This window comes from Tachypleus tridentatus, chromosome 5 (assembly GCF_004210375.1).
Source record: "Tachypleus tridentatus isolate NWPU-2018 chromosome 5, ASM421037v1, whole genome shotgun sequence".
NCBI lineage: Eukaryota > Metazoa > Arthropoda > Merostomata > Xiphosura > Limulidae > Tachypleus > Tachypleus tridentatus.
In genome coordinates, this window is record NC_134829.1 from 23,676,994 (window position 1) to 23,690,273 (window position 13,280).

The 13,280-nt window shown below is 32.9% G+C and overlaps 1 protein-coding gene across 2 annotated transcripts in view; it reads left to right on the forward strand.

The window, feature by feature from the left end:
* The window catches only part of hgo (homogentisate 1,2-dioxygenase), a 39,597-nt gene extending 31,582 nt beyond the window's left edge, over positions 1-8,015 (forward strand). The window contains exons 12-16 of one of the 2 annotated variants that reach the window (XM_076501652.1): positions 154-280; positions 951-1,003; positions 2,828-2,956; positions 6,128-6,264; positions 7,955-8,015. In XM_076501652.1, the coding sequence (XP_076357767.1) occupies positions 154-280; positions 951-1,003; positions 2,828-2,956; positions 6,128-6,264; positions 7,955-8,000 (492 nt within the window). In that variant the 3' untranslated portion in view covers positions 8,001-8,015. Of the gene's footprint in view, positions 1-153; positions 281-950; positions 1,004-2,827; positions 2,957-6,127; positions 6,265-7,399; positions 7,740-7,954 lie in introns of those variants that run through there. The other variant, XM_076501651.1, reaches the window with a different exon arrangement.
* The last annotated feature ends 5,265 nt before the right edge of the window (positions 8,016-13,280 follow it).

Below are 13,280 nucleotides of genomic sequence, written 5' to 3' on the forward strand. Positions count from 1 at the left end.
AAACGGGTTTTCCGAATTTTTGAAGGTGAAAATTTACGTTATCCAATATAATGAACGGCGAGGCAAGAGTATGCAATCTCTCTGATTGCTCTTGTTTCTGTATGCTGTAAAATTAAGGATGTTTTAATTTTTTCCCCTTCTTTTCTTTTGTAGGATCCTTCTATTTTCACTGTTCTCACTTGTCCTTCGACCAAACCTGGAGTAGCCATCGCTGACTTTGTTATATTTCCTCCACGATGGTCAACTGCAGAAAATACTTTTCGGCCACCATATTTTCACCGTGAGTGGACGGGGTTTTGTGACACTTTACGTTAGAACAAAGTATATGCATACACATTAAAAGGATGTTTCCTGAGCGTGTGAAACCTCTCATTTAGTGAACTAAACTGTAGCAGAAAGCTGTTGTTGCGTAATATTCTGCTTCGAACGACATTTGCCAGGTTTTGTGTTTTACTTGTGATAGTTGATGTTTAGAGTACTCCGAGAGAATATGGTCATTTCATGGCTATCTTGATGTATATATGATTTAACAATGTAGCTGATGTACGCGTTCGTTGTAGGAAATACGGCTATTAGTAACTGAAACTTGATGAAGTATTTAACAGTGACCTGAAGATGACCTAAGAAGGTCGAAACCTTGTTCTCTATTTTAGTAAAAGTTTTTATACCCATACCAGCTGTATTGAGATAGAAGTGAAAATTTTGTTTTCACTAACAAAACCGTGTAAGAAATCACAAGATTAGGAACCTCTAATGAGATAACCACTTAGTATATTTTCGGTAGAAAAATATTTTTTTCTTGAATAGGTATATTTCATTTTATTATTAATACAATTGGAAAAAAGCCAAAAATGTGAATTTCTCTACAAAAACATCCTACGTGTTTTGATTGTTTTTTTTGTAACTAATGATTTTACACCTAATTGTCTTTTTTTTTTTTTATTTTACAGGTAATTGCATGAGTGAGTTTATGGGCCTGATTTACGGTGCCTATGAAGCCAAGGTATATATTTTCTGCTTTGATTGCCTGTCTTTGTACTTATTCGAACTCAACAACAACAACAAAAAAAGCAGTTAACAACTGTGACCTTCTGTAACGATTTGACACACTGGTTACATAGTTTACTTTACTGGATTAAAATAAAAGAAGACAAATTATTTAACGAGATTGTTTGATGTTTAAAGTGAAATCTCTTATATACTCTATACAATGCAACTAGGCTTGTTTTATTAGCGGTAATTTCGCGAAGACATATAATATATATATAACACACACATATATATATATATTCGTATTTCAGAAGCAATCAAAATGATCTTCCCAGTCTACACATAAGTAAATAGAAAGCCACTTCAATTCTGTTTTATAAAATAAACAAGTACGAATCAAAGGGTGCAAGTTTACTATTAATTTGTACAGGTGCTACTGCTTGGAATAAATATATAAGACAGCAACACTGTTACACATTGTGCTTACAATATTTGAAGCGATAACCAATAAATAACTTAGATGAAGGTGTCCCTAGCTATTTGTTTTTTGGGGCGCTTTCACATGGAATGTTAAAGCATGCATTATACGACCTCGATAGAATTCATATCAAGATACTGGCCTAATCGTAGGAGAATGGAGCACTTTGAACTACAACGTGTTGTTTTGTGACTTAGATTTTAAGAACAAGAGCCCCCTTTTTACATTAAAATGCTGCCATGTCACTGACAAGCTGGTTATTGGTACAGACAGAAAGAAGATCTTGCTCGAGAAGTTGTGGGCGTCCCTTTTTACACCACCATCTGTGATAGTGATCTCTTCACATACCACCAGCTATGAGAGTCCAGCTGTCGAAGTGGTATTCACACTGTCAGAGGACGCATCTAGAAGAAGAAATTGTCCCTCTATAAATCAGCTGTGATCATCGTCCTTCCACATACAACCAGCTGTAATTGTCCAGTTATCAAGGTGGTATCTACAGCGTAAGAGGATGTATTGAGACGTAGTGTTCGTACTTCCACACATAATTAGCTGTGATTGTCCATTTCTAGAAGTGGTTATTTCAGAGTAAAAGATGTATTGAAACGTAATGATCGTACCTCCACACATAACCAGCTGTCGTCAAACTCACGTTCTTACACTTTTTGTTTTGAAAATTGTGAACATCTTCATTGCTGGTAAAAAAAATTCCATTTTCATAAAACACAGGAGGTTGTGATGTTCACTGCTACAAGTGGCTTCTGTTTATCTGTTCTGCCACTGAGGCTTATGCTATGAGGAATACATTTGAAGGTATTGGGGCACACTTGAACCAAAATTATAGCAACAGTATCCGGATCTTGCAGAGCTACTGTTTTTCAGTATGACTGGAGCTACATTTTCACCCTATTCATTGGTAAATAGTGTTGCAAGCGATGGCAATTTCTCGCCGAATTTAACTGTCCTCCCATCTTTTAGCTATAAGTCATTGTGATCGTTCAGGCCATTTCATATTTTCTATTTATTCCTTAGTAGGCTGTGAACACTGTTTTTATTTACTTGGTTATGCTTAAGATACAAAAGAGCTATGGTTACAAGCTATGTTCGTAAGGTACATTTTAGTTTATTAGAAAATATGTGTTTTTGTGTAATATTTAGTTAAATAAATTTGTTCAACAGTTTTAATCAGTTAATTTTAAGCGAATCAGTCAGTTTTTAATTGTTAAATATTGGATGTTGTAAGTAAATTAAGGTGGAGCCAGAGGTTTCTCTAAATATTATTAGGTTCCCGCTCATGTCATCACAATATAAGCTAGTTATTTGGTTTAAATATATTTTTTTAAAATAATTTATTTATAGGAGGATGCTTTACAACCAGGTGGAGCTACATTACATAACACAATGACACCTCACGGTCCAGACAGTAATTGTTTTGAAAAAGCATCCAATGCACAGCTGGTACCAGAAAAAGTTGGAGAAGAAACAATGGTAATTTATTACATGAATACAATATTAATCTTAGAAATACTTCACGCTTGCCTCGCATAATGGGAAAAGTTAGAAAGTTTTGAAATTTAAAAGTTCAAACTATCATTGAATATTATAGAAGATGAGTACATTATATTAAAAGTTTTCAGAGGCTCAAACAAACAGATCCAGTCCATTTCGCCACATCTTGTCATGCTCTGTCTGATCACCATGCATCCTTGATATTAACCCTTAAGTACAGTTTCCATTGCAAAAGAGTCCGTTATAAGGCTGTCACATCCAAAGTAAATCATTGCTCTCTGTAGACTTTTCATATTGCATTTTGTGTTGGAGGTCAACAGTTTCCTAGTACTCGTTTTAATAGTTTGGTTGCACAAAAATCTCTTGGCACCCTGTGCAGTGGCTTGTCCGGCATGTCTGTGTATGGAATAGCATGAATATTTATTCTTGGTGACGAGAAACTCACTTGAAATAAAAATGTACCTGAGAACGGCTGTTATGGGTATAAACACTTATTGATAAGGAGATAACAACCTGAAGATGACCTGGGAAGGTCGAAACGTTGTTCTCTTCTTATCAATAAGTGTTAATACCTATACCAGCCGTTCTGAGATATATGAATACTTATTGCTTTTCCATATATTTCAGACATGCGATTGTTGAACATACGCCTCGTGAAAACAACTTTTATAGACATTAGGTGCGTATTTTCCAGATGGAGATCTTTCTTGAATATATTGCATACTATTGTCTAGGGCACTTTGGTGGTTTTTGTCACTGACCTTTTTTGATTGTAGATTCTCATTCATTACAAAGCGCCATACTTTGCTTACCACGCTTTGATACGACTTGTTGAAGTACTCTTTCTCGATGGTTCTGATGTCCCAATTTGATACACATTCATTTATTTTTAATGTAATTAAACATAATGGATGTCTTTATCTTAGAAGCTTTAAATCTCCAGTCTGAACACACTTGTATAAAAAGAGTGTGTGAATATTTTGTTTTTGAAAGGACTATTACTTACCCTTCCACAAACAATCAATTATCGTAACATTACGTTACCTACAAACTGTTAATAAATGCCAAAATGCAGTCTTGACACACGCAATTCTATCACAAAGGTTGTTGTTATTACTTGATTTGTTGATTTACATTTTAAAATAATTTTAATATAACATTCTTTAGAAAATAGTGCTCATTATGCTGTTATAATTAATGTAGTTAGTTTCACAACTACTTTGAGTTAGTAAAATATCCATGTCCAGTAGCTTGCTCATTAACCAAGCAAGGAGCATTTAGTCATTCTTTTTTAATATATAAAAAGTACTGTGTTAATGCAAGTAGTGTTTTATTTGGCTCAGACGACGCTTATACTTCACAAGTACTCTGTTCTATTTGACAAAGCGAACATGCTGATTGATGCAGGACATTTGTACTATTGACAAGAAACTACTTATTTGCTGCTTTTCATACTGAGATGCCACAGGTATGAACACAGTATTGTAATTGATGAATGACTGTAGGCGCTACAAAGATGTCTGTGAATGGTGGAAAGATTTTTCTCTTAAATATTTTTGTGCATACTAGAAAGCTGTGACTATTGTCATTGCTACGTTTCCATGATTGCTACAAAGATGGACACGTTGGCAATGAACGACATTCATGTAAATATTTGGTTTGTAACTTCAGTAATGTGAGTTTGTGATTGGGTGAAAGAGTAGTGCGTTTAAAACACAGCTGTGGTTAATGTAATGATATCCAATCTTTGTGAATGATCATATCATAACTATTGATGATAAGTGTATATATCACTGTAGCAGTATTATTGTTGTTTTGAACTAAGCACAAAGCTACTAAATGGGCTATCTGTGCTCTACCCACCACGGGTATCGAAACCCGGTTTTTAGCGTTGTAAGTCCGCAGATATACCGCTGAGCCACTGGAGGGTTGTAGCAGTATTTGTAATTCATAAATAATTATATAACTGTAATAGTGTCTGTATTGTGTGTGTTTTTTTTCATATAGCAAAGCCACAAAGGGCTATCTGCTCAGCCCACCGAGGGGAATCGAACCTCTGATTTTAGCGTTGTAAATCCGGAGACATACCGCTGTACTAGTGGGGGGGGCCTGGGTTTGTAAAATATTTGTATACCTGTAGCTACATCTGTGGTTGGGAAGTAGTTATGCTAATATAGTGATGGTAGGTACTATAAAGATGCCTATGGTCGATGGAAAGATGTATCGTACTTGTCAGTGGTTGTATTTCTGTAACAATGGTTGGTTAGTGATTGTATTACAGTAATAATTTCTGTGATTAGTGTGTAGTTATATGACTGTAACAATGTCTGTGGTTCATGAATGGCTGTATTACAGTAACATCTGGTTAGTAGTGAAATTGAATACTATCTGTGGTTGGTGAAGGGTTCTATTACTATAACCCTGTTTATGGTTAGTGAATGATTCTATTGCTGTAAAATCGTATGTTGCACAGTGTCTGTGTAGTGGTTTTATTACTGTGGCTGGTTAGAGGTTGCACTACCATAATAATGTCTATGGCTGATTAGTGGTTGTATAGTGTTTGCATTACTCTAATGACGTCTGTGGCTACTTAGTGATTGCATTACTGTAACCCTGTTTGTGGTTAGTGAGCAACTTTATCATTGAAACAGTTAGTGTGGGTGGTTAGTGGTTGTATTATTTCAAGTGTTCATGTGGGTGAATGATTGTACCATTGTAATGATGGTTGTCATTGGTATTTTTCGTATTATTGTAACAAAATCTATTGTTAGCCAAAACCTGTATTCAGTGAAGCAGTGTTAATGAAGGTGAATGATTTTACCAGTGTCTGTATTTATACTAGTGAAACAATCAACATGATACTCAAGATCTGTAGTCACTGTAACAATGTACACAGTCAAAGCTTGTAATGTTTGGTTTGTTGAATTATTTTATTACTAATACAGTAAATAACAGTATCAACATATGTCTGAGATTGTGTATCGCAATTACAATGTCTTTGTGTCACAAAAACCAGAAGTGACTGTAAATTACATATTTGTGAAATTTCAGTAAGTATCAGTAAAAAAAAAGAAATGCCCTTTTGTATCTGAGTAATAGGATATCATGATATATTTTGCATTTTATGGCATTATTTTGGAATATTTTCAGGCATTTATGTTCGAGTCGTGTCTAAGTATCACTGTGAGTGATTGGGCTAGTAAGACTTCACAGAAATTGGACGTAAGCTACCCCAAGTGCTGGCAAAATCTAAAGAAAATGTTCAGTCCTGAGCTGATGAGTTTAAAGTAAGTGTTTCTAATTAAACAAATGCTGTCGATTATGAATTGTTAAAGCTAGTAAATGTCATCATTCCTAGGTGTTTCATTATTTTCTTACATGTTTGAGTAGTTTTCTAAATGAGATGTTAAGAAAAATGAAATGTGAATAATTGATGTTGCACCAAATGATAATGCATATATTAATGACTGAAACAAATGTAAAATGTTGTTTATTATACATGTGTGGTATTGTCAGGTGTATTAATCTCCTCTGAGATAATAGAGTAAGTTTGCAGATTAACTGGAAGCCCAACAAAAATGTATTATGAATGGAATATATGAATTCTTAAATCTCATTTGAGTTCAGATTCAAGAAAGAGACTAGAAAGAAGTTAAACAGAGTGAAACAACCTCTATTTAAATCTAACAATAATAAAAGTTTAAAAACAAGTGTATCCAATGACTATCATTAAGTTATTCAAACTTCTTAGTGGCAAGCATTTTGATACTCCTGGTGGGCACAGAAGAAACAGTTCCATGTGTGATTTTTGTGCTCAACAACAAACAAACAAAAACATCATTCAATCTGTTAAAATTTGTTTGATAAAAAGAAAACATGGAATTAAACATGTAAAAAATATTGCCATTCTTATGACTATAAAACTTATGACTATGACTGATGGTCATACTTAGTACAAAATAAAAGATGTGACCTTAAGGTATCAAGAGACCTTTTTCCATGGAAAACACCACTGTCTATTTTTATTTAGTGTGTTTCATTTTACAAGAATCTTTCCCATGAAAATGTGCTTTTGTCATCATTGTTGAATGATCCAGTTCAGTAAGCAACTGTGGTGAGAGGAACTTAGTGGTTCTCTGGACTGACATACTATATTAAACCTACTGTATTTGTACAAAAAATGTGAAACCTTTTACATTGAATAATAGGGTATCAAACACAATGTCCTAGGATACCACTGTTTACTGGAGATATGATTTATGATACATGATATTTAAGTCTCCTTAGAGAAGTTAAACTTTCAGTAACAACTGTGGTTTTATTCTGTGATGTGCTGACTCTTGATTTTACACTTGTTTTGTAAGGATTACTTTGTGTATTATTTCCTTTAAGTTCCCTTTGTTATTTTCATTCTTGATTCAGGTCTAGCATCAATGGCGAAGCATATACACCTTTCTACCAATCACCTACACATGCTGAGAATAATGATCTAGGAAGTAGTGACAAAAGCTCTCTACAAGTGAATGATTGAAATTATTAGAAGCCTCATAAGACTTTGGCATCTAATCCAAAAATTTACTTGACACAACTTATATTTTGAATTTGGTTATGGTAGAATTCTTAACTAAGTTTCTCCAAGATACAGTGAAAACAAATTACTGAATTAATATAGCAGACAAGAGAGAATCCTTTTTATATTAATTTGATTGATTCTGTACATTCATGGAAATTATTGACATAATAAAACAGCAAGATTTTACAAGATTGGTCTCTATATCCATTTGTATTTCACGTTAGAAATTTCTGAAAGTTTTGAGAAAAATAAGAATGATAAAGAACTAACTTTCTAAAAGAAAATTATTTAAGAATTTAAAATTCTTATGTAAGTTGAATCATTACTTTTCTGTCCAGTTCTGCAAATGAGTAAGAAATTTATAGTTGATTACATACTTAGTAGTATTGTGTGTTTTCTTACAGCAAAGCCACCTCGGGCTATCTGCTGAGCCCACCGAGGGGAATCTAACCACTGATTTTAGCATTGTAAATCCGGAGACATACCGCTGTACTAGCGGAGGGGGCTAGTAGTATTGTAAAATTTTAAGATGTAATTATTTTAAACTAATTGTATGTTTGCAATATAATTGTTCTCTTTCCTATTGGAATTAATTTATCAATTCAGTAGCATATGTTTCTTTATTTGTATTATGATTAAATATAAAAAGTATTAATTGTAGAAGCAAATGAATCTACAGAGAGTTGCAGACATTATATACATATAATTTTGAATATGCAAGTCAGAAAATGCCATGCGTGAGAATTCTTACTTTATTTCTTTGTTGCCCACAGAAAAACCTTTGAGAGGAAGACAAAATGTAACTCAATGTGTTGTGTGTGTTTAAACATGAATGCAAATTTTCAGTTTTAATAAAAATTACTAACAATATTTAATTTAACTACAATGTTAAGCTTACATCAAAATATTTGCAATTTATTTTGTGGAATGTAAGAAAGGCAAATACTTGCTCTTGTCATTTCCTGCTGGTGCCCATGGTAAATAGTGTAATGCCACCAACAAGTTGTTGCTCTTGATAAGGTATGTAACATCTCCTTTCCAATGTAAAACATTCATGTATTCACACCATAAAGCCATCCATGTTTCCCAGGCAACAGTATACAACATAACCAAGAAGGACCTCAAACTAAAAAAACTTGACATAGTCACGTGTAAATAAGTTGCTTTCACAACACATCTGTTTAACTGTTGCATTGTCTATGGATTTTTGTGTGATTAGACTATTGAAACAGGTGCTGGAAAATTATCATCTTCATATGCATTATGGAAATCAACAGAAAGGTACTGTGTGCTTTGGACATAACTTTTTTGCAATATAAAATGCATTGCAAGGCTAGTGTCAAGATGCACAGTCATCAGATAGGGCATGACCAGACATAGTGAAATGGACTGTGATAAAGTGATCAGTTTTAATTTAAAGAGTATATGTTTCTTAGTAGTCCATGTAGAGGTAAAAAGTATTTAGTATGTAACTAGCTTATTTTATGGAGAAAATCTACTTATAAATTGAGCTTAGCCATAATTTCTACTGTTTGGTGAATTTTGAGTATTTCACACACAAAAGAAAAGAATGCAAATTTCATTACATACTACAATAATGAAAGCATTTATTTTTGTTAACTACATGTTTAACAAGCTAATTAATTTTACTAATAAACTCAAGTTTACAATAGACACTGATACAACAGCTTTATGCTTGAAAATAGAGACAATACCAGATACACTGATACAACAGCTTTATGCTTGAAAATAGAGACAATACCAGATACACTGATACAACAGCTTTATGCTTGAAAATAGAGACAATACCAGATACACTGATCATGTCAAACTTTGTTCTTTCTTAACACTACTGCTGAAGTCTAAACATACCTTATAACACTGCCACCTTCTTCTATTATTAAGATTCTTGAACAATTTTATTACACAAAGAAACAATGATACTCTAAACTTAAACTCCTAAATATAAAGAGCAAAGCATTGACGTTTAAAAACATCTGCATCCATTACGAGATCTTAAAGAGTAGGATAGTTATTTTTACATATTGTTAAAAGCCTATCCACAATCAGCAATCTGAGAAAAACTTCAACTTTTCTTGTAGTTTGTGTAGAGATTTAACAATACAGCAATAGTAATAACACAGTCCAAGGAATCCTCTTACCTCATACAAGTTCTATAGTGTGGGATAATTTTCAGTAGATTAAATAGTGGTTAGTAATATGTGCACTAGGAAATTCACCTGTTAATGTAATAATTTACACTTAAGGTTCTCTTTCCTCAGTTGTTATAATACTTCTCTTAACATGTCACTTCTAAGTAGGTGTTTACAAAATTTCATGGTAGTCTTGCAAGAACACATTCTATTAGTCTTTTAAATGTAGGAAATGCATTACTTGATCCAAATAGTAATACAAACTGCCACAATCCACTTCTGCAATAAAAATTATATTTTCTTGACTCACAGTTATTGGTATCTAATTAAAAAAAAACAAAACATTGATCCATAGAAAACATCCAAAGTAGAACAAGTGCTTGACATTGAAGTGGAATTCTGCATTGTGAGTTCATTTCTTTTCTGGTAGTCATCCTTCTTCACTAGTACAGTTGATGTCAGATTAGTACTATCTATAATTGCTTTTCATTCTTTCATGGCTCTATTTCTTTTTATGTTTAGCTTGTTATGCAAATTGATGTCATCTGGCCAACTGGCATATTGGAGCTGCATCTGTAACAGCTTATAAAATTTGTCTAGCCTAAATCATAAAGTTCACCGAGAAGATGTTTTGGTATTCTGTGAGAATGCCACATAACTTGTATTGTTGATTAGTTGTAAGACTTTCACACCTCTTGTCATAAAGCTCCTGTGAGATTTTAAGCTCTCCTGATGTTTAGATTTGAGTTCCTATAACTTGTTTATAAGGTGACTTTATGACAGTATTTAATGTAGAATTAATCTGGTTCTCATGGTTTTTTTATATGTATGCTCATAACCGTAATTTGATTTTCTTCAAATCCACAGGAAAAAAAAAAGTTCCAACTAACAGTCTCTTAGGACATGCTGGAGTTTTGGTTTTACCCTGTCCCAGTCACTAGTCCTACAGTTGTCTCTAATAAATCCTGGCACAAATATTTCATTTACTAATGTGTAATAATTGCCCTCTTTATTGTCACTGGAAGTTCATCTTCTAACATTGTAAGTGTCATGTAATGCACATGGATTAACTAGTTACTATTTAAATTAAGCACAATGCTACACCATGGGCATCAAAACCCAGTTCCTGGTATTGCAAATCTGCAGACATACCACTGTGCCAATTGTTTAAAATATATGTAACCTTATATCAATATCTTTACGAAACCCATTCCCAATATGCAATATTTCTTGATGTCATTTACTGACACATCATGCAATCTAAAGCAGCTTACACAGTTAGGGCTTCTTCCAACTTTTTCTTGTTGGAACTTTATGATCACTTGATATTGATTCTATTTTGAATATTGCAAATTGCTAAGTCACATAACAGTTATAATGATATACAGTTGTTGGGGGTACAGACTATATGAAAATGCACTTATGACATTGTTTTTTTATTTCTTATGTAGTGTGACCCCACCAGAAATTAACTGCTATAACATAAAATATTCATACACTCGGGTTATAAAGATGTATTTAGTTTGGACATTTAGTATGTGTGTATGTTATAGCAAAGACACATCAGGCTATCTGCTGTGTCCACCAAGGGAAATCAAACCCGATTTTAGCGTTGCACATTTGAAGACTTCTGGTGTTCCAGCAGGGGACTTGGACAGTTTCAAAGATGGAGAAATTGTTTGTGCTTAATGACATATGAAAACCAAAGAATATGAATCCATTTGTAGGACCAGAACCACCCATAGAGAGATGCATAACAAGTACTTCAATAATGATAAGTGCAAAATACAGTGTTTTGTAACAGCTCAGCATTCAAGAACATAAAGGTTAATCACAAAATCTGTCTACTTACTCCAAGCAACAGTATGTAACAATAAAGAAAGATCTCCATCTGGGAAGTCATGCAAGTCATATGTACAAAAGTTGTTTACATAACTAAATAATCCATTGCATACATCAATCAGCAGAAAATAGAATGAAATGAGAATTAATGCTATTTCATACAAAAACATATCAGTGAAGTCATTAGCTGCAGTGCCTATGAACCTTCAAAATTATTTTAATACAACTTACTGAACCTAATTATATTCAAATATCATGACCAAGGTTAAAATAAGAATTTTCAGCATATGGATTGGAAACTACCTTATTTATACAAAGTTGGCTGGACCATGCAAGATATTGGAGTCCCAGACCAAATATGGTTAACATTAGCAATATTTTTTTCTTGTTTTATGACAATGAATACTCCTAGTTAGATTGGTATATAAAATTAGGAATATTATTTACTAATTTAATTTTTGGTTTTTATCTATGATGTTAGTTTATCAAATGTTAATATTTTGCAAGAAGCTTGTTAAATAATAAATAAACAATAAGATTCCCCCCAGCTACAATTCTTTTAGAAAAAAACAAACAACTTTCATTTATTTTTTTACTATTTCCTCTCTTCCTTTTAATTTTTCTGCCAACTTCATTAGCACCCAACATAATAACCTTTTATAAGAAACCATATTGGAGGTTATCTGAATATGAAGACAAAAAGATCAGTTGTAGTGTCTTTATGGAAGGAACTAGAAGCTCCATCATAATTTCCAACTGATATTACACAAAGAAAAGTTTTATAAACCACAAGTTTTGTTGTTTAACATTAGTTTTCTAAATAAAATCTTCACAACAAATATTGAACTAATATAAAAATTCTCAAATATACACTTGAGATATTTTTTAAAAGAACATTATGTTGGTAATTTTCCAATCATAGGTGATTTAATTACACTTAAAGGTCATATATACTTTTTTTCCCAGGTTCCTCAAAATTATAATTTAAAAACTGTCAAGGCCTAAAACTTCTCACAAAAGAAATATTTCAGGCAAATATGCTTGCTGGTTTGAAGTGATTATCTTTTTTAGAGCATACTTAAATTTCTCTTGGTTACTTAAATTGAATGGTCTAAAAAGTTAGTCAAAGAGGAAATTAAGACATCCAACAGACTGCAGTGTGAAAATGTTATGCTGTATAAGTGTGTGTTTAAAGGTATGGAGTTTTAAATAACATTAGGTTGTAATGGTTGATCAGTCTCTTAAGTCATCCAAGCAGTGTGCTGTTGCTAGTGGTAGAATAAATAGGATTTTAAGTTGTATCTACAGAAATATTGAAAACAAGTCTAAATATGTTATAATTTCATTGTATATGTCACTTGGTTAGACCACATTTGGAGTATTGTGTTTAAGTCACTGAATTATAAGAAAGGGTTCAGAGTTAGTAAAATGGTACCTGGGATGGAGGGTTTGTGTTACATGTGAAGAGATTGATTCTTAAAATTGTGTTCTCTTGAAAAAAGAAGTTGGATAAATTCTGAGTGAAGTGTTTAAGATTGTAAAAGGAATTGGTAACATTGATGCATCAATATTTTTCATGCTCAATGGTGAGAATTATCAAACTAGGAGACACAAATATAGATTTAGACAAGGCATAAGCCATCATCTTCAGCTAAAAATATTTTATTTTTCAAATAGAATGGTTGCCCTATAGGATTGGTTGCCAACAGATGTTGTAAAGGCATCAAATTTGATT